Source organism: Clytia hemisphaerica, unplaced genomic scaffold (assembly GCF_902728285.1).
Source record: "Clytia hemisphaerica strain Z4C2 unplaced genomic scaffold, Clytia hemisphaerica genome assembly, whole genome shotgun sequence".
Lineage (NCBI taxonomy): Eukaryota > Metazoa > Cnidaria > Hydrozoa > Leptothecata > Clytiidae > Clytia > Clytia hemisphaerica.
In genome coordinates, this window is record NW_027103388.1 from 290,311 (window position 1) to 312,611 (window position 22,301).

The 22,301-nt window shown below is 36.4% G+C and overlaps 1 protein-coding gene across 2 annotated transcripts in view; it reads right to left on the reverse strand.

Annotated features, from left to right (window-relative positions):
* LOC136824836 (uncharacterized) overlaps window positions 1-22,301 on the reverse strand; it is a 28,087-nt gene continuing 5,786 nt past the window's right edge. For both annotated transcript variants that reach the window (XM_067080810.1, XM_067080809.1), the window contains exons 7-22: window positions 21,659-21,787; window positions 20,914-21,235; window positions 20,555-20,683; window positions 18,954-19,176; window positions 18,619-18,684; window positions 17,827-17,906; window positions 17,392-17,466; window positions 16,216-16,256; window positions 14,650-14,761; window positions 14,492-14,532; window positions 13,746-13,914; window positions 7,097-7,250; window positions 3,078-3,142; window positions 1,806-1,877; window positions 1,022-1,237; window positions 1-512 (exon numbers count right to left, since the gene is read on the reverse strand). In XM_067080810.1, coding sequence (XP_066936911.1) covers window positions 436-512; window positions 1,022-1,237; window positions 1,806-1,877; window positions 3,078-3,142; window positions 7,097-7,250; window positions 13,746-13,914; window positions 14,492-14,532; window positions 14,650-14,761; window positions 16,216-16,256; window positions 17,392-17,466; window positions 17,827-17,906; window positions 18,619-18,684; window positions 18,954-19,176; window positions 20,555-20,683; window positions 20,914-21,235; window positions 21,659-21,787 — 1,971 coding nt within the window. In that variant the 3' untranslated portion in view covers window positions 1-435. The remainder of the gene's footprint in view (window positions 513-1,021; window positions 1,238-1,805; window positions 1,878-3,077; window positions 3,143-7,096; window positions 7,251-13,745; window positions 13,915-14,491; window positions 14,533-14,649; window positions 14,762-16,215; window positions 16,257-17,391; window positions 17,467-17,826; window positions 17,907-18,618; window positions 18,685-18,953; window positions 19,177-20,554; window positions 20,684-20,913; window positions 21,236-21,658; window positions 21,788-22,301) is intronic.

Consider the following 22,301-nt stretch of genomic DNA (forward strand, 5'->3'; position numbering starts at 1 on the left):
TTTCATTATTTTAAATGAGTATTTGAAAAAGTTTTCCTTTAAAAATAATATAGTTGTTTTTTAAATTAAATAAACTAGCAATATTAAAACTTTTCTCTTCTTAAAAAAAATTGAAATTGTTAATTAAAAAATTTATAAACTGAGAAAAACAAGCATCCAGAGACCAGGGCCAGACGGTGAGCCTTAAAGTGGAGGAAATGCAGGCACGAAATGACTTGAAATTATCACAATAGAAAATGGATTACAGAAAGTAATAATTCTCTCAGAATATGATCACGGACTTCAAAAGATTTCAATGCAACTGGCCAGGAAAAAGCTTTGCATCAGTCAGTATCATTTTTGTTTTGGCCACGAAAGTTTCTCATAAAACGTTGTCTACTCGTGTTAAAGTAGGAAATATAGACAACGCCACAGGGAGTGTATTTTTTTACGTTCTCATGTTTCGTCCATGCTTTCCCTTTCATACAAAACATTATTGGATGCATTACGAACCCATGACAATGAGGTGCATTCTAAAAAAACAAAACAAAACAATTTTTAGAGAAACCGTCACAGGGAGTTGCACTAATTAAATTGTTGACCATGACAAAAATACACAGCAGCACAAGGCACAAAAGAAATTGCGCAATGATTATATCAAGAGAAAAATTTGCTGACAAAGCATCTCGTAATGTTAATGAAAGGTGAAGTAATGTTTATTAAAATTAGATTCTTAAAATCACGTTTTCTCTATCAAGTAATGCGAAACAAGAAGCTGCATTGTGCGTGGAAGTGGTGTAGCATTTCATCTGATTTAGTTTAAAGTTGTGATTTGAGTGAACTTTGGACTAAGCGTTCTAGTAATCAGAAATATTTCTGAGTTCTGTCATCTGATCTTAAAATACTTCAAACCCAAATAATTGCTTATGCTCTATTATTATGTTCGTCGACTGCTATTATGCTTGCCGATGCATAATTGCTCTTGATGATTAATCCTCTTATCACATTCTGCCTGAGTGAGGGGACAACATAAACAACTTACTTAGCAAAAGTCTGTTGACAGCTTGCATAGTAACATCAGTCCCGTCCAACGTCAATATACTCAATCGTGGTGCATTTAGATTGATAAGACCTTCATCGTCAATACGGGTGTGACTTAAGTTCAATTTGACGAGATTCAGACATAGAGAAAGTGACGTCAGGAGCTCGTTATCGATTTTCGTTCCCGTGAGATCGAGTGTGTGTAATAGTCTAAGCGCTAAAAAGATACAAGTAAAAACGATCGACCTAAATTTAGTAGCGAACCAATAAACTGATAACAGGAACAAGATTTGATCACGAATTTCGCATCACTTCACCGACTGAGGAAGGTCCTCAACGATTGCATGGATTTCGTTTCGAATACAACTGAATCTCGCTAATTCAAACTTGAACAAAGAATCGAATTTATTGAATTAGCTTGTCGTAAACCACAATAAACTTGAATTAAAAGAGCAAGCATCCACATTGAGCTGTTCCATTAAATTTCCATAAAAGGGCGAACCTTTCCAAGACAAAAAAATTCTTAAAAATGTGTTGATACTCCCTGGAAAATGGGCGACATTTGCAAAACAACTTTGGAGAAATTCTTTTCATACCTTAAAAATGAGGGTGGATGAACTAAAATCAGTCTTTTAGCCCCTGGAAATTTTGGAATAACCTTTTACAGCCTGGAAAACGAAACAAATATGGAAATTCTTCTCCGATTACCTCCTGAAAATGTTCGTCCACCCCCTGTATGGATATAAAATGGAATGACCCATTTACCGATGCATTCGGTAACTTACCTTCGAAGATTGGTGTAATGGATGAGGTGACATTTGTGTGGCGAAGATTCAATGTCTCCAAATCACGTAAAACTAAAAGAAAAACAGCGACATCTAGAAGTGTGTCCGAAAAAAAAGCGGACACGTTTTATATAAAGTTAAATCCTCAAAACTCATTATCTAAACTGAGCTTACAAAAATTGAAATAGGATTAAAATTCTCTGTTCAATCAATAGCTATTTAATTCCCAAGAAGATCGCATGGAATTTGGAGATTGAAATATTAAGTGTTACAAGTAATAAAATTTTGCATAAATCATGAAAGTGAACTAATTTTTATATAAAGTAAGATCTTTATATAAAAATTAGTTCACTTTTTTGATATTGTGACACACTGCATGAACACCAAATAACAAAAAAGTGTACCCTGGGTACCAGAGACCAAGTTTTCAAAGAGAAAATATTAACGATTATTCGAGCTGTGATACTTACGGTAACAAAAGTGTGTTTTATTGAAAAACAACTCAAGAAGCCTTGAGGCGTTAATGTTGAGCGCGGAGAGCCGAGAACTGAGTTATATAAAGGATTTTGAAAAGGAAGAGAAATACAAAGATTTATAAAGCCCGAAGGGCTAGATGGCGTACTTTTGCTGAAAAGTGTGCCATGGTTAGGTAGGAAATTCTACCTACAATCAGTGCCATAACATATTGGCACCTTTGGCTAATTTACCATTTTTCGAAAATTTCGGGCCTTCAACTTGATTTCATCGATTATTTCGATCTGGGAGGGATTTATTAGTTTCTAGGCTATATTTCAAGCCCTACTGGACCATTGTTGAACTTTTGGATCCTCAGATCCTAAGGTCGTGAGTCTCAGAGTTAAAACTCTACCCTTCCAACCTGCTTTAGAGCACTTGCAAATCGATTGTGGTTTCAAAACTTCCCGGTGGATTTCCCTTTTGTGCCAAGTATTTCGTCACCCATTGTAGGTCACCTGACATTACAATAGAATTTCAGCAACAATATTTTTTTCCGATATTCACTTTTTTTGCCTGCAATGGCTTAAAACACGACATCATCATATAAATCTATGGAGAAATGTTGACTTTACGTAGAAAGTCACAGGACCGATTTGGGGATCTGTTATTTGCAATTTCGGCACCCATTGAATCTTCCACTCGCTTTACGCGCAAGAGCAAGAAGATTGAACGCTTGTCTATAGTGTGGAGGTCGCAGTCAAAATTTCCAAAACCTTAAATATCTAACGGGTTAGGAAGGAAATAAAAAAAACCAACCTTTCAGCTGGATGACACCATTGTCGGTAATTTTGGATAGTTGCGTCAAATACAAGTGTTTCAAACTGGAAATGAAGAAAAAAGTGAAGCTTGAGTGGAATGCAAACAAGTCCGTCCTCACTCTCATTCTCGACCGCATGGAAAAAATTGCAGTTCTACGGAGTTCATTATACATAGTGGTTTTACCGAACTTTAGTCTATTGTTATAGTATTTTTCATCATAGCCTTTTAGTAGGGGACCAAAACTTAGGATCCGAAGCATCTTTCGCGGGACTCAACCGCATGTGATTGGTTTGATAGTAGATAGGATTTTGAGACTTTCTTGAGAGGTGGCCCGCGAATTAGGCCTGGCAAAAGTTTTTATGACCAAAAAATTGACGTCGTAGGCAAAACTCCTAACCCCCAAAATGAGTTAAATATTGAGTCGAATTAAACTAAAATGATTGATACCTTCAGATAAAACATGAAATTCTGAGCAAAAAAAGTATACTACAACAAGTCTTATACTCAAACCAACAAAATGTATGGCCATTTAAAGTTCGAAATCTTGTGAAATCTTTTATGTTTTAAACAAAATTTGTCTTCAATCGTACTCTAACTGAGAGAATTTCAAACTCCAAAAGCCTGTATTTCTATATGTTTGGGTACACGACTTCGGACCATCTTCGGTCATTACCGAAAGAGCTAACAAGAATGATAATTTTCATCTCTTTGCTTTGTACATAGTTAAGCCAAAATATTGTTGTATAATTCCTCAAATCAAACTTATTTTGAAAAAGTAAAAACTGTCATAAAAGTTGGATTGATGATCAAAACTAAAAATTGGCAATACTAAATGAGTCTGTTTTTATGTTTCTTCTTATAAAAGCAAGATTGGGCTCTTCCAGAAAATTTGCCTTGTTTTAGGGGCAAATTTTGCTCTGATTAGGGGTGATTTTGAATGTCCGGGGGGTCAACTGATGCTTGCCCGGGGGGGGGGGGGGGGTAAATTTCCCCAAAATGATATATCCTCCACCCCCCACATTCAATTTTTTTTCTGGAAGAGCCCTTTGCGTCATTAAGAAAGATATCTCGAGTTTCATGAAATCACAAATGAACAGGTCTAGATCGGTTGACATTCGAAGAGACGGAACGAGTGGAAAAAGTTTGCGTTCTGTCACGCTCAATCTCATATTTTTGTTTAGAACAACATCGGATCTTCTTGGTCACCAACGGGTTCAAAATAATATAAATCAAAGGGTCAGATGTGTATCCAAAACCGAACAGAAGTAAACTGATTTGTCTGGCGTATGTGATTTTAGAAGATGTTATCAAGTAATTTGTCATCGATAAAAATGAAGCAGTCACTTGGAAAAGTAAACTAGTCAAAATAATGAAAAAGGGAGCCATAAAGCGTGCTTTGTTTTTGGTTATGAAAGGGTTATTCTTGCGAGTTTTTGTTTTCATTTGACGGTATTTGACGTAAAGGTAGGTGTACACTACGATTGAATTTGCAAGGAATATAGCATCTGTGGCGAAGAAAAGGAAGAATGCGAATCGGTCAACATCATTGATATTTGAAGCAGTTTGAGATATAATCACAAGGGTTAAAGCAAACACTAAAGTGAAACCCCAACACACTATAATAATCATTTTATTAACTCGCGATGTGACCAGGGACTTGTATTTCAAGTGTAGATAGACCTCTAAGAAGCGGTCGAACGCGATATGATGCATCGTGAGTGTATACTGCAAAGCGACGGCGAATCGAAGCAGATGTTCAATAATGAGCGAAACGCTACCGAGCTGGATATGATGTAGAGCTAATGCAAACTTGAAAATCCAAATGATTAAAAATAAGGTCTCCGTGGCGCACAAACTAAACATGATGGTTCTCTGGTTGCCAGTATTCTTTTGTTTCCGTAGCAACCAGAGGTAATAGAAAGCGATCATTTGCATCCCAAGTGCTGTGGCGTATATGAAGAGTAGTATGGTATCGAAAGTGGTGTCCTCGAGCTCTGAATATTGTTCGTGTTGCCCATCTCCCATCATTCTTTGCGAAAAAGTTTCTCGGTTGTGTTTTAAGGTCAACGAACCTTTTGTGAATCGAGCAGTTTAATCTTTCGAGTTTGATATAATGACAAACCAAGAAAGTGTCCAAAAAAGCACATGTACAATTCCGTGCCCAAAATAACAAGTTTGAAGCCTTTTTAAATTCGATAAAAACTTGACAATTCCCTGACTCCAAAGGAGCATTAAAATTTTGTCTTGAGTAGTTTTAGAAGTAAAAAAAGACCTATTTGCTTTCTTCGTTCAAATTTTTGTTTAGAATTGATGTAAATTTTATTGTGAAAGTTCACTATTAAATAAAGAAATGGTTCTTTTAAGTTAACACAGTTTAGATGAGATTTTACTAAAGCTCACAGGAAGGGTACGAAAGCGATCGAATTAATTGGTTTACTATCGTATAGCTGTGTTGTATTTATAATAATCTCGTAAGCAAGTACACCGTGGATTTCTTATACAAGACACTTATTAAAAAAAATCATAATTAAAATTCGGCATCTTGTGATGACAGAGTAGGAAAAGAACTTTCTTATGATACCATGCAGAGAAAATAGAATGACAACTGAAGGAAATTTGATGTTTATCCATTTTGGGAATGGAAACTATTTGAAGATAAAAAAGGAGAAGATAAGAATCGAAAAGGAAATACAATGCGAAATTGAGACACCCGTATAGCATGTATAATCAATAGAAATCGAGGAAATAATTTACTGGACTTGGGAATTTGAGAAAGATGTTAAGTGATCATTTTACGATATTGGGTCAATAACTATTCACACTTTTCAAATTTCGACTTCAACAAAACACCCGCAAGACACTTTAAAATAGAGTCTACACGCTTTTTTTATAAGAATACACTTTATAAGAATGTCCATGATGAAAATAGCCAAAAAATTAAGAATAATGCTAAGAATTTCACCATCATGGAATTTTGCTACTCAACCTAAGAATGCCATTTTTAGAGCATTTTCAATTATAAATTGTCAATTACCCCCCCCAAGTAAGGTTCGCTCCTTTCACAAAAATGCCAGTTTATGCTTGAGACGTATTTACTAAATGTTTTAATCTGGTCTGAATTAGGATCCTAACCTAAGTATGCTGTAAGAATATTTTAGGATGATTTTCGCAAAGAAGTTAAGAATATCCATGATGAAATCGATTTACACCATTCTTATAAAAAATAGAGTCTACGGTGCTAAGCCTAGAGGTCTTGAAAATCAAAACAATCAACATTCCATCAAATTTCACTCTTTAAACACTCATCTACATTATGAAGAAGAATTAAAAAAACTAAAAGTGAAAGTTTGACGATTTAGTTATCACAAAAGAAAAACACCATTTTAGACTCGCAAACGTTACAAAACGAGGAAAAAATTAGACATACAACAAACATTAATTACTTCATTCCTGGGAGGTTCCAAAACAATCAAGCAAAATTTGAAGAAGTCAAAACAGAGGGATATATTAAGAAATCTCAAGTTTCTTCTTTGAATTCTTTTGTTTGCAAAATAAACGAGCAGAACAGCAGGATGTAAATTTTGTTCATAATTTCGAGATATTTTTTTGGTTTTCCTAATCAACTACTCTTCTCTGGCTTATTGTTATTGGTTTTTCTGATAACAAATTAATGCAGTTTCTAAATAAATCTGAAATCTCCTTTTTTATAAAGGAGATTCAAATTCAAGACTAGATTACAAATAAACCACTAATAAAACCAAAGATAGCGTCAGGTTGGAAGGAATCCTTATAGCTTATGGCTCTCCAAACCTTTTGAAAAAGGCTTTAGAGTTTCACTATAACGTTAAACAAATAAAAAACAAAGATTGAGGACCTGGTACGAAAAGAAATGATTAGTGACTTTACCTTAACTTCTAAATTAGACGGTGGCAAAACTTGTATTGTATCGAGCGCAACGAACGCTTAACGAGCTCCTCAAAGAAAAAATAGACAGAACATTGTACGAAAATATGTACCTTTTTACTTTACGTATGCTTGGTATACAGCCATCATCTAGATGAACGAAATTGGTCAAATCTAACGCTGTCAAAGGGAAGTCTTCAATAACTTTGATACTTTCATTAGTGACGTACATTCGATCAGGGAAACTGAATCGCACCAGTCTTTTTGCTAAACAAAGAAAATGAAAAATAGAATTAAGCTGAGCGAGATGTTGAAGTGGGACACATTTTATCTTTCAAGTAAAACCAACCTTTCCTATGAAAACTAAATTTCCACGTCTAGTGTTAAGCCTAGTGAGAATTACTTTATCAACTTTTAAGAATTACTTTATTAGAATTTTACTTTACCATAGATGATTGATGCACAGAACTAATGAGTAAATATAAAGATTCCCGGACAATTCCCCCCTGGTGAATTCCCCCCCCGGTGAATTCCCCCCCCAGTAAATCCCCCCTTGGTGAATCCCCCCCGGAAAATTCCCACCCGGTGAATTCCCCCCTGGTGAACTAAAAAATCATGTAATTTGAAATAAGCGATTTTACTATTTACTAGTCATAGCTTTCACTAAATGCCCACGCAGAAGATCATGTCATGCACTTATAAAGCTTTTAATGCTTTAAAGATTAAAGCATTAAAAATAATCAGGAATAATTGATTGATTTAATTATTGAATGATTGATTAATTGATTGAGGCATATGCTTGAAAAAAAAATTATATTCCATTAACACAATACTTGAAGAATTTATGCAGCTTGATAATTTGATGAAATTCAAGGAAAAGCTTCTCAACAATTTATTTTAAAACTTATGGTATCATTAGTTTACTGGTTTTCACATCTCCTGTTTGTTTTTTTCTCCCAGTTTCTTTCTTACAGCAATATATGTCATGATTATTATTCACAATAGACCTTTTCTGATAATGCCGCAGACATCTTAGATTGTAGGCAAAATATATAGCGGTGAATAGACCTTTTTTTAACAAGAGGCAGCCATTTTGAATAATTATGTACTCCAGCATAAAAACAATGATACAGCCATGCATAATTTTTAAAATATGCATAACACAGTAATTATGCATGGCTGTATCACTGTTTTTATGCTGGAGTACATAATTATTCAACATGGCTGCCTCTTTAAAAAAGGTCTATAAATCAACAAGGTAACCAATCAGAAATAGCCTGAAATAGCTTGCTTTTTTCATTGGCAGCTATATTTCAACACTTCTCTATTGCTACTTTGCCTATAAAACAATAGTCAAGAAAATACTACTTATAAAATTTATCAAAAAGTTCTGCGCCATCTTAAATTGGGTGAAATAGAAACCAATCCTAGTTAAGGCCCGGGCTCCTCTTGTGTACGCTGTGATTGCACTTCGCAAGCAAAATCTTCTATGTTGTTGGTCAAAAGAAAAATAAACGAATGCCATTGTGGTCTATTCAGACTTACAGTCGAGAAAAGTTGAAATGCGCTTTAGTTTTTTTTTCAAGTGCATAGTACTTTTTCATGATGTGATGCAATCTTTTCTCCAAGCTGAAAGGATCGAAGCCATTAAGATGATCGCAGCGCAGATAATGAAGAGACGTGCCTCCAGGAAGCTAGACTTTTTGAGTTTATAGCTATATACTTTCACTTTATTGTGTTTCCGAATGACTGTCTGTGTATCTAGTCTAACCACCGTTAAATGCCTTCGGGAAGGTCCCTCCTAACTTGGAAAGCCAGAATTGGAGCTATTTCACCAAACCACTGGAGCATATAGGTTATTTTAGAAAAAGTTAAATATGCGCATGTAAAGTTAAACGAATGTTAAAACAGTGAATACACTCTAAGTGAGGTAAATCCAAAAGAAAAAGTTTGTTTACATTGATTGACATTCAACATTCATTCAACCACTTTTGGATTCAACTTTACATATGGCCATATGCATACATTCAACATTTTTGAACTTTGCCGGTATCTTGTTTTACTAAGTTAAGAAGGACTTTCTTTCTCTTTGTTATCGCTCCCCCAGTCAGACTTCTGATGAGTTTGAGGTTTTCTCTCGTAAATGGGAGGAGACAATTATAAACATTAATAATTTTTCTCCGACTGCTACAATTTTTCTTGGGGATTTTAATGTCAAGAATTCTGACTGGTGGGGCGGTGACGTCACTGATCCTGGTGGTAGAGATATTCAAAATCTAGCTACCCAGCATGGTCTGCGTCAATTAATTGATGGACCTACTCACCTCCTACAAAATTCTTCTTCTTGCATCGATCTAATTTTCTCATCAGCAGATCATTTGGTCTTGGATTCTGGTATCCTTCCCTCTTTGCACCCTAAATGCCATCACCAGATAACCTTTTGCAAATTAAATTTTAAAATCCCTTTAGCTCCATCTTATGAACGTAAAATTTGGGACTTTTCCAGAGCAAACCCCATTCCTATTCGGAGGGCATTAGACATGGTAGACTGGGATGTATGTTTTGAGGGTCTTGATGTCGACGGGAAGGTTTCTCTTATGACTGAAACTATAATCAATATCATGTCAAATTTCGTGCCAAATAAGGTCATAACCGTCAGGAACAAGGATGCAGTATGGATGACGGCTGGGATAAAGAGAGCCCTACTTGAAAAATCTAAAGTCTATAAGCGGTATGTCAAAAATGGGAGGAGGGTAGAAGATCTTGAAACCCTCCATGAACATCAGTCTAGGTGTAGAAGGGTAGTCAGAGATGCAAAAAATTCTTATTTTTCTCGTTTAGCAACTAATTTTAGTGATCCAAATCTGGGAACGAAAAAATACTGGTCCATTTTAAATCAATTTCTTCATAAGAGGAAGACGCCAAGGATTCCCCCTGTTCGAGACTCCAGCAATAATCTCATTGCTGATGTTCCAACAAAAACAAATATGTTTAACAAATTTTTTGCTAATCAGTGCTCTCTCATAGACACTGATAGTGTTTTGCCACAACAAAGCTTTGCTACAAATCTTGAAATAAACAATATTGCTCTTGATGAAGCAAAAATTTTAGCCCTTATACGCGCACTTACATCTAACAAAGCGCATGGTTGGGATGACATCTCCATACAGATGATTAAGATCTGTGATGAATCCTTGGTTAAACCTCTTATGAAAGTTTATCAATTTTCCCTAGATTCTTGTGTTTTTCCATCGAATTGGAAAAAAGCAAATGTTGTCCCTGTTTATAAAAACAAAGGGGACAAGAGTGTGTTAAAAAACTACAGGCCAGTATCTCTTCTACCTATTTTTGGTAAAATCTTTGAAAAATGCATCTTTGACTCTGTTTACACCTATTTTGAAAACAACAATCTCTTTACTAATTCCCAGTCTGGTTTCCGCAAGGGTGACTCTTGTGTGTCCCAGCTTTTGTCCATAACGCACGACATCCTGGTAGGTTTCGATTCAAATCCACCTCTAGATACTCGCGGAGTATTTCTTGATATTTCCAAAGCTTTTGACAGAGTTTGGCATGATGGGCTGATTTTCAAACTTAAGTTGTATGGTGTGTCCGGCCCCCTTCTTTCATTACTTCAAAATTTTCTCTCAGGTAGGTTGCAGCGGGTGGTTCTTGATGGCCAAGCTTCCAATTGGACGGAGGTCTTGGCCGGTGTACCTCAAGGCTCTATTCTAGGACCGCTCTTCTTTCTGATATATATTAACGACCTCCCTGAAGGAATTATTTCCATGATCAAAATTTTTGCTGATGACTCGTCAATATTCTCCCTTATCCTTGATCATATTCGCTGTTCAAACGAATTGAACAGTGACATGCAGAAGGTTAGTGAGTGGGCTCATCAATGGAAAATGACCTTCAACCCTGATCCTTCTAAACAGGCTGTTGAAGTGTACTTCACTCGGAGGATAAATCTACCTGATCTTCCAGAAATTTATTTTAACAACGCAGCCATTGCTCGACAAGATCATCAAAAACATCTTGGTCTCATTCTTGATCATGAGCTGGCTTTTGACCGTCATCTTGATGAAAAAATTAAAAAAGCCAATCAAGGTATTGGTCTTATTCGTCGGCTTCGTGCATTCCTACCTAGGGATTCACTAGTCACGATATTTAAAACCCATATTAGACCACACCTAGATTATGGAGATGTCGTGTATGATCGTCCAGGTAATTCCACTTTTTCTGAAAAACTAGAATCAGTTCAATATGATGCTTGTCTTGCAATAACTGGATGTTTCAGAGGAACTTCCAGAGAAAAAATTTATCTTGAGTTAGGTCTTGAAAGCCTGTCAGACAGGCGACTAAGTCGAAGACTAATTTACTTTTATAAAATAATCAATGGCTTTGCACCTGCTTATCTCTCAAATGTTCTTCCTCCCCAAAGAGGGGAGGAGGAACGTAGGGCAGGGCGGAGGATACAACCACCATTTGAGGCACCATTTTGTAGGACTGAACGTTACCGTGCCTCCTTTTTCCCCTTTTGCATCAATGAATGGAATAACCTGGGCGAAAATATACGAAATCTTCCTTCTATTTCATTATTCAAACAAGCGATTCTTAAATTTCTCAGACCTTGCGCTAACTCAGTTTTCAAGGCTAGTGACAACGATGGCGTGGTTCTACTTAACCGATTAAGGGTTGGTTTCAGTCATCTTCGGGACCACAAATTTAGACATAACTTTGCAGACACAATCGACCCATTCTGCAACTGTCGAAGTAATTCTGTTGAAACAACACAACATTTCCTGATGCATTGCTCTGATTACTCCAATAACAGACTTGTTATGTTCGACAGCCTTCTTCAACTTGACATAACCTTGTTTCCATTTAATCCCAAAACATTGTGTAGAATACTTCTTTATGGCGACCCCGATTTTAGCATTATCCAAAATCATGATATATTGAGTATAACGATAAAATTTATCTGTGATACAAGCCGTTTTGGGGGACCGTTATTTTAGTCTACTCCAACTGCTCTCCTAGCTCTTTTAGTTTTTGTTTTTTATTTCTGTTAGTATTTATCCTCTGTAGTTTGTTTTCTTTTTTCCATTTATTAGTTAATTTAATAGTTTATTGTTAGCTTAGTAGGGTTCCTACCTCCTGGCGGTATGATCTGGTGGTCCTTTTGCGGGAGGTTAGGAACCTTTAGTTTTGTACTATTTGTTCGTGTTACCTATATATAGATAAAAAAAAAAAAAAAAAAAAAAAAAAAAAAAGGACTTTCTCGAGTTACGACCATATTATGGTATTTAAAGCTCAAGAAGCTCTATAAGCAATAAAGAATAAAGCTAGTTATTAATATAATAGCAGACAAAGATAAATTATAGTTTGAACAAAAAATATCAAATATCAAATGTACGTACATTAAAAAACTTGAGCAAATTTCTTTAAAGATTCCAGAAAAAGAATTGAAATCATTGCTGAAATGAACTTCTGACTAAATTACAGTATTTAGTATTCAGTTTCAAAGACAAGAAACAAAATTTGACATACAAAACACTTTTTCCAGTCACGAATGAATCAGCTCAACATCATAACCAGTCTGCCATTTTGTTTGTTTTGATTTGCACAAGTAATATTGTAATTCGTGTTATATCATACACTGTTATAAATAATTTGCATTTATAACACTCGCTTCAGCTTTTCAAAGCTAAATCAAAACTAATAATTTGTAATACGTAATAATGGTAATAGCATATAACGTAATATGAAAATACGCATACTACTAAAAACCGAACATTTACGGAAGAGACTAACTACGGGGATGCTTGCGCGACAAAACAAAAAAACAACAAAATTTCGAGATTCCAGTCCAATATCTATGCGTGAAACTATGAGTGCCTCCTCGTCGCTGCGCTCCTGCGGGGGCAATTATATAAAAATATGTGTAGACGACTATCATGTAAAAATCTTTAATTGTTTTCTCAGAATAAAAAAAAATGGGCGTTGTGATTCTTAAAACTTTGTAGACTATCATGTAAGAATCCTTGACCCTGAAATCGGAGGTTTGTTTTGAAAGTTTTAAATTAGTCTCTCTAAGGGTCGGAAAATTCAGGATTTTTAGGAAATTTTTTGATTTCCAGAGAAAAAATTGTAATAAAGTCTCTCTAAGGGTATGACTTTTTTCAAAAATCGAAAAAAAAATTCAAAAAGTCTCTCTAAGGGTCACCTTTTCAGCAAAAATCAGTCTCTCTAAGGGTCGGATTTCGGAGGTCCCGTCCGCACATACCTCTCATTTGCCAACCCTAGTACCCCCCGAGGTTACAGTCCATGATTTCGAAACTTAAAAGCACATATGAAAATATATGGGTGGGAATTCACCAGGGGGGAATTCACCGGGTGGGAATTTTCCGCGGGGGAATTCACCAGTGGGGAATTGTCCGGACACCAAATATAAACTTGACGTAAGTTTCAAATAGCAATAATGATACAGGTTTAAACAGGGGGTACACAGTTAGTGTACTGGACCAGTGCCCAAAATGTGCACTTTGACTCAGAAAATTTTTTTGGAACCACCACACCTTTGAAAACTTGTAATTTACGTTCAAAATAGGTTGACCACCCCTTACAGTCTGTTATACCACCCACCCAGCAGTGGTCCCTATAACTTACTACCGATCCCCCTCTTGGTTTAAAGACTAAAATCAAAATTAACTCAAATTAATTTGCTGTGGTTTAGAAAGGTTCAAAGAAGCTATATTTTACCATGTAGATGAGACAGCCCTTCATGTGTAATATGTGTCGAGTGAAGTTCCAAAGCGTGAAGATGTTTCAATGCAGCTACAAATGTCATATCGTTGTCACTGATGGAAGTCTTCTTGACGCTTAGAGATCGTAGGTTGCTCATCTTCTCCAGAAAGCTTAATGATGTTACCTAAGAAGTGAATGAAACAGTTGCCAGTATAAAATAGTCGTTGTTTGAAAAATGACGTAATTGCTGAAGTCAGCTAAAATTCAAGGACCACCCAAAAAAGTTTGTTTCTATCAAATTTAATAGAGGACCTTTCAATGACCTTTCAGCTCATTGGGGCTAAACAAATATCAAAATGTTTGAAGAAATGAAGAAATCACCAGGTATTCTACTAAGGGACCAGTAAGTGTGCAAAATTCAACTCAAACCCACAATTTATGGACGTGGCAAATGTGGCTAGTAATCAAATCTATTTTCAACATTATAAATCCTTCCCCAAATTGAGTGGGGGGGGGCGAGGGGTGACTAATGTGGGGGGGGGCGAGGGGTGACTAATGGGGCTTATTCTCATTACATTCTGTCCATTACTACCATGCTTGCGGCTAATATTTTCTGCCTTAAAATTCTAGCCTTGTTCAAGCTAAATACTCATCTCGGTCCATGAAAAAAATTACGCCCGGGTATTCACTAAAGTAGCACTTCATAGAAAAGGAAGAGAACTTCTTTTTTCATCACAAAAACCTTTACATAGATTACTCACCTTACTCTCGTCAACTGATAAAGCGGTAATCGACGGAAAATCTGCAAACAAAAAGAACGCATCAGCTTGATAGTATTTCATAGAAAAGAATCTAAATGGGTAACAAAAGACAGGAAAAACTAAACAAGGAATAAAAATAAATATGATAAAAAGCTAACCTTCTTCGAGATCGAGAGCAGCATTAGTGATGTTGCACCTGTTGAGCGATAGCTCTTCCAAGTCTTTGGCGATCGCCATACGAAGGAAGTTTCGAGTGTATTCATCTTTCAGCTATCGAAGGAAAAATGAAAGATTTAAAAATGAATTGTATACCACTAAAAGGCCAAAAAAAATCGGAGTGGTTTGAGTTTTGCTAAGTTAAACCATAAATTAAGAACTATCGAATAGATTTACCGTCTCAGCCTCTTTTTACTTAATATCATACATTTTTCTTGCGGTTTCGCCAAAATTCAGATTTTAAATTTTTCGAACCGACCAACTTTTGTGAACATGGCCAATCGCGAAAATCAATTCATGCGAAGAGTAATCTTAAGAAAATCGACTCCCTTTTCAGCAGCCACTTCAAAAGCAGATCCCGATTGACCGATGGCGTCAAATTTGTTAATACAAAATATGGACCGGTACAGTAGCGTAGACAAGAGGGGCGCAAAATTTGTGAAGTAGAACATATTTTTATAACACATTAATTATCTCTTCATATTACGAATAGATAATAATAGCATAATAGCCCTCCTACACAATTTTTGCGCCTCTCTTGTCTACGCTACTGCGGTAAAACAAGCGGTCGAGACCTATCAAAATATTTGAAGAATGAAGAATGATATGAAACAAAAATTGATCAATTCCAGACCACTTTGAAAACCATACTAAGATCAGTTCTAGTTACTAATGATTGTAAAAAGATCAACGTTCAACAGTGCCAATTCTCATGCCCCGGGGTTTCACTCAGGAAAAATAAAGCAAGGGGGCTGGTTAGGATTCTGTCAAAGCCTGAGCCCTTAGATTTTCGTGATTACTGTAAGAATAAAAAATCGTGCACGAATTTGTGTTTCAATAAAAAATGGATTGGAAGGGATGTGATGCAAAAAAGAAGAACTCGGTGAAATTTTCATCCGACACGCTAAAGCTCTGAAGGTCGGGAAAATTTTCAACATCTGGAAGGTTTACATTACGGAATTTTGCACGACTGCGTCAAGAATTTTTCAACGGAGGTCTGGTAACCCATCCTTCGTATTCGGGGATTGGCGGGTCCAACCGAAATATTTATAGGTTTACGCACAAGGGCTGTTGAACCTGACTGGGGGTGGGGCACATCAAAGGCCGACTATCATTTCTCTCCGATGGGAAATTGGTCCGCTCCTTTAGGGCTTTAGCGTGGGCGGCCGCCAATCCGCCATGCCATCGGAATATCAGATAACCATTAGGAAAGCGAACGTTCGATTTGCGTAAGGAACCGCCTCTACAGATTCAAATGTCTGCTAACATAATGATGGAAATTACGTAAATTAACAAAGTATGAAAAACAAGCACAATGCATACTGGACCTACCGAATGAAAAATATATAGAATGGAAATAGAAAAGGAATTAAAATAAGAAACGGCATATTTCCGGCATTTTCGGCCTGAAAGAATTTTTTCTCGAAAATCGGAATCGGCCTTATTTTGGACATCTTTTGATATCAAAGACATTAACTTGGACAAAGAAAAATGATAAAATTACATACCTTAGTCCGACTGAGGTTCAACGACTTTAACCTGGATAGACCTAGAAAAAGAATGCAAAAAGTATTTGAGACAAATTGATCAAACTTTTCAACATTGGAAAGTCAGGGGAAAAAAATTAACTTTTTGAGTTATGGAACTGACTGACTCGGTCGGTCAAAAGTTATGAAGTAAAATCAGAATAACACTCTTTCAAAAAAAGAAACAAAAAAGTCATGAATGGCCAATCGCCATTTTTAGCTTTCTCAAAAAGTCAATACAAAATCTGTACACTTTTCTATGAAACACCCGGTACAATGAACACCGTGCTTACCTATAATAACCCAAACAACCCAACAATTACTGTCGAACGTGCTAACCGCACTGGCTCAACTTCAGTATTTTTGAAATCATTCGTAGGCCCAATTGTAAACTTAATGGCTTAAGAAAAATTATAGCATTTTGGGTTTTAGCCTCGTTTAGGCTAAAAACTCGTCCCCAGGCCCCAAAAATCAAAATTTTGAAAAAATGAAAAAAACACCCCCAGGGATTTGCCCAAGGATCAAGTGTGCAAAATTTCAACCAAATCGGACAATTTTTGAAGTCTCCAGCCTGCCCCAAAGTTTTAGCCTCGTTTTGGCGAAAAACTCGTCCCCAGGCCCCAAAAATTAAAATTTTGAAAAAATGAAAAAAACACCCCCAGGGATTTGCCCAAGGATCAAGTGTGCAAAATTTCAGCCAAATCGGACCATTTTTGAAGTCTCCAGCCTGCCCCAAAGTTTTGAGGTGACAGACAGACAGACATTCTCAGATTCTAGCTCAACTGAAGTTGAGAAAACGTATCAAAATTACAAGAAATTATAGGATAGTGCTGCGGTTTTGCGCTCTATCCACGAAAGACTTCATGTAAAGCCTTTTTTTTAGCCGGCCAGTTTGGTTTGTCTCTCAAATCGGATGATTTTTCATGTATGAATTCCAAAAAAAGGGATAAAAACTAACGAAATTTCGAAGAAAAAATTCATGGATTCCCGATAACGAAACAATTTCAGAATTCCGAAATACCGAAGGAATTTTACCTGAGCTCCTAATTCCGAAGAAAAAAGGGTAGATTTCCGCTATTCCGAAAAGCCGTACGCCTCCACTAAATTGCTTGAAATTGAGTAATCGGATTTTTAGCGGATAAAGATAAATATACAAACCTCTAGTGGCGGTGAGAAAACTACCAACGATAGCTTCACAGTCTGATAAATTGAGGTACGTTATACGTGGAATATCTGAAAATGAAGGAAAATCAACATAAAGTTACCCTCAGGTGTATAATGGGACTTTTCAAATTCTGTTAGACGAAGGGTTAGGGTCCTCTTTTGCGTGGGGGTTTGCAAATGTTTTTCTATAGTTTGAAATAAGGCGATTGTGAGCAACATAAGGGCCCTATTTTATGGTAGTCGAACTATTTTCAAAAGTTTAATAAACGTTGTCTTTTCCTGGTCAAACGACGAAAATGATTCCTGACCTTGTACCAAAATCTTTTAATATCTGGAAGTTGTTTTGATCTTTTACATCAAAAGTACAATAAAAAAACACAATTCTCATTAATAGTTAAATTTCCCATGCAAAAGATTGAAAACCCTTACTTTTGACGAGAGTTTCAACGAGACGGTCAGAGACACAAGTCACCGACTTCAAGCTGATCCTTCGTAAATTTTGATGTGATCTAGAAAAAAAAACATACCGAGTTTCAAACAGTCACTCTAGACACTTGAAAGATACATTCTAAGAGGTCAGGTGTTTGGTTAAAGTCTTTTTGTTTGAAAATTGCTGCTTGCTTCCTTATAAAATATCGAAACACGAAGAACTTACCCACTCTCCGGGGGGGGGGGGGGTACTTAGGCAAAAATGGGTGCTGGGTATGTGCGGACGGTAAGGGTCGTTTTTTTCGTCTTCCAAAGTCTCTCCAAGGGTTGAAAAAATCAGTCTCTCTAAGGGTCGAAAATTCACGATTTTTAGGATTTTTTTTTCGATTTCGAGAGGGAAAATTGTAAAAACGTCTTTCTACTCTAAGAGTCACCTTTTAAGCAAAAATCCGTCTCTTTAAAGGCCAGTCTTCGGAGGTCCCGTCCGCACATACCCCAGTGCCCTCTTGGGCCCACTCTTCGTTTTCAAATCACTTTACTAATCACTTGGTGACTTTTCAATACTCATAATTTTATTAAGTTGTGTGATTGTTTTATGCATGGCATAGAAACGTCTCCATAACTCGACTCACGCAAAGGGAAAATAAAGTTTGTTAGAGTTATTGAAAATCTGTGTTATAAAGACTTTTTTTAGCATCTGAAGAACCAGAAGATTTCTTCGAGTTTTAAGGAGAGATTCGAGTTATGTCAGATTAATTGTAACAAGAAAGTAAAAAAATTGAGATACCTTACTTTAAAGCATATAACAAATCAACTGATGCCAATCGACAAAAATCCAAATTGATTTCTTTTAGCTTACTGGAAAACAGAAAATAAAGATTTTCAACGTAAAAACTTGATTTTCCAATGTAGGAGAATTTTCCTGGAAAAGTAAAGGGACGGAATCAAGAAAGAATACAATAGAAGAGAAAGGGTACCCAATCGAATTTCTACTATTGAACTCGCTATGTGTTTCGAGTTAGAAAATCAGAATTCTCCAATTATATTAAATCCTTCTCTATAAGGCAAAGAAAATATCACTTGGCCTCTCATTAATAAATAAATTAGGTAGAATAACTGCGAAATACCATGGCTGTAAAATATTCAACAGCTCTGTGGTAAGATTGTTGCTTCTTTGTAGCGCTTTAATGATCAAGTCCGCCGTGGTTGAGTTCAAGTATTGAATGTTTTCAACGATGTGTTTTTCTTTCTTTATGAGTTGTTGAGCGATAAAAACAGCTGAAGATTTTTGTAAGGACGTGATACGTCTTGATGAAGCGTGGTAATCGTGATTGCCTTCCTGCGCTTGTTCTGTAGAATAGAAGGGATTATTGAAGCCTGATTCGAAGACCTCTATACTTCCTAAATACTATTATGGTATTGTCATTCCCAGCGAAGTGGAATGGGCCATTTCTATTTTTTTTGACAAGTGAAAGAATTTGCTAAAAAAAGATGCAAGTTGAAAATGGCGTAAACAAAGAATATAAAGATGCTAATAAAGAGTGACTGAATTTTTGCTTCATTAATTTTTGCACATTCAATCGACTCTCGCTTATTTGAACTTTTATTATTTAAATCTTTCTATAAGTTGAAGTTACTCTCAGTTCCCGTCAGGGAGAAATCCTCTTAAAATACTCTCTGTTATTCGAACAAATAATACTCCCGGTTCGAGTTCGAATTAGCGAGAGTCAACTTTGCATTACAGTTAGTCCTTGGTGATTGAATATCAAACTGGGTTAACACTGGTAGAAACAATATCTAGTACTAGCCGGTACCCGGCGTCGCACGCCGGTTAAGCTTTAGCTGAACGCACTAAAAGTCCTTTGGATGTTGAAGCTGGCTTTAAAAAAACGATCAAATGAATAAAATGATATCTTCAAAGTTTGACTCTAACCCTCCCCCGGAGATCTTTTTCTCGCTTCGCTCGCATTAAATACGCCGTCCAGTTTTCGACAATTTGAGAAAATGTCATGGTAAAGAGGAGTGAAATGGTAAAATGACAATTCTTTATGAAGAAGCGGGAAAGCCACAAAGAATATAGTGCAACTTTGTTTTTATCAGATCTAAAAAGATAAATAAGTCAATTCTAAATTGTTTTTTTTAAACCCTTGTCATAACTTTTCGAATTTAAACATGTAAAATAGCGTACACAGTTAAAGAGATGGACTACTACTTTCTTCTCTTGCTTTTTATCGCCCTTTGAATGCTGTTATTGTTCGACAAACTTTTTAAATTTATGTTTTGATGGGTTGATTTACATTTGAAATGTTCTTTTCTATAAAAGAAACTTGTTTTGTTTTGAAAAGAATTCGAAAGTCATTAATAAATACGATCGTTAAATACATTCGAAAACATTTCAAACAAAAGAAAAGAGAAAAACAGGATCAGGCAAAGCTGGGCAGAAATTAAAATTACTAAATGTAGATGGGCTTTAAATTTCAAAACAAAGGCTGAATAAAGTCTAAACCAGGCCCTATCCGATCTGTCAATCAAAACAAACTTATCGAGAACAAAACATTGCTTGCGAAATCTTTTGCAAATGGCGCGAATCCAATAGAACAAATTTGTGAAGCAAGAGACTAAAAGTCATAATTCTAAAACACAAACAAAGCGAAAACGAAAGTGGTGACACACAGACACACAAAGCACCGCTATTAATATATAGAAATGACGATAAAAGCACTCTTACCTGTTAATCTCCGTTGAATGGCTTGTTGTATGAGATCGGGGTTTGCAATATCTTCATCTGGTTCTTCGTCATCACTAGGATTGCCAACATCCATCATTGCATCGTCCTCGATGTGATTGTCCAAATCACCTTCGGAGAAAGAATAAAATGTAAAGTTGCTCAATCGATCAATCTCAGTCAAAATGATTGTTATTTGAATTTAATTATAGAACATTTTTTGGCAAATTGCCCGTTTCAAATTCAGATTTAAAGCCTTGCCCTTCGAGAAAGAAATATAATAAACACTCACCCATGAGCACAGAATCTGGAAGTAAACTTTAACGAAAAAACATTGTTTGAGAATGACCCTAAAAGCGTACCTTGCAACAGCCTTGATCCTAGACATGGTCGTACAGCAGGAGTAGCCACCATAGGCTCCTCAGCTTGACCAACTGCTTGGCTTTCTGGTGATAAAAGTTCTATTGATGGTTCTTCAGGATTCGGTGATTGTTGATTTGGTGTCTCATTTAAACCCGATGCATTTTGTGGTTGTGAAGCTGTTATGTTTGGAGAATCTGAGTTTTGTTCATTTGATGAGGGTTGTTGATATGGTTGGAGAATCAGTCGACAAGAAGGACATAATCCTAGCTCTTGAAGTGTCTTTGTGTAATGATCTTCAGTAAATGTTTTCCTTGGAAATGTCTAATAAATGAGTGAAAATTGGGTTTTGCCAAATTTTCTGTATCTGTTGAGGATATCCATTTTTGTTCCACAGCCCCCTGGATTTCTGGCCTAAAAATATATAGTCTCTCTGGATATCCGACATTAAAAAAATCACCCCCTGGATGTCCAAGTGGATGGAAGGGTTGAGGATGCATTTTGTTCCGTACTGGATTTGGATTGTACTTGGATTTCCTCTCTAATCCATTTACCTGAGCCCCTGGATATCCTCTCTTATAAAGTTCTACCTCCTGGATATCCAGATAGTATTTAACCCCCTGGTCTTATCTTCAACTGGGGAGGCTCGGACTATGTCTGGAAAAGCCCACTGCAAAGAAAAATACCCGATGGAGTCCTAATTTTAGTATATATTTCTTAGAGAATGTAAAGTTAAAATGAGGTTACCTGAACGAACGAATATTTGACATTATCGCCGGTGGTTGAAAGGTGCTCAGAGCAAATGTGGTTTAGATTCTCTAAAGTACTATCGACAGGTAACGTGTAATTTTGACTGCTCCTGTCTGGAAAATTGACCTGAACGAAGAAAAAAGATTGAGTTATTGGAGGTTCTGAGAGTTAACAATAAAGGGTTTCTTTTGCTTGAAATTTTGCACCGCGCCAGATTAATGGCAGAAGAATTAAGGCAAAGCCAGGTAATTATCCAGGCTACCACAGAGCTTTACATTGAGTTTGAAGCCCGAAGGGCTAGAGACGGAACTTTAACCCTTCCCAGGCAAGAGAAATTGAAGCCACTTATTTCCCATCTAAAACGCGCCGTAATCATGACGACGGAATTTATCTAGCGGTTCCTTTGTTTTGGAGGACTACATTTTTGAAATCTAGCGATAGATTTTAGTTTCAATCCGGCGTTTGTGTAAAAACTACGCACGGGCGTTCTGGATGGGAAATAAGTGGTTTCATTTCCCATCCAGGAGTCTCGCCTCTAGCCCTTCGGGCTTGAAATCCAATGGGACTGTTTGGCCCAAATGAATGGAGTAATAGTCCTGTCACTTAATCCTGTTTTTACGAATAGAATTCTATATGGTCA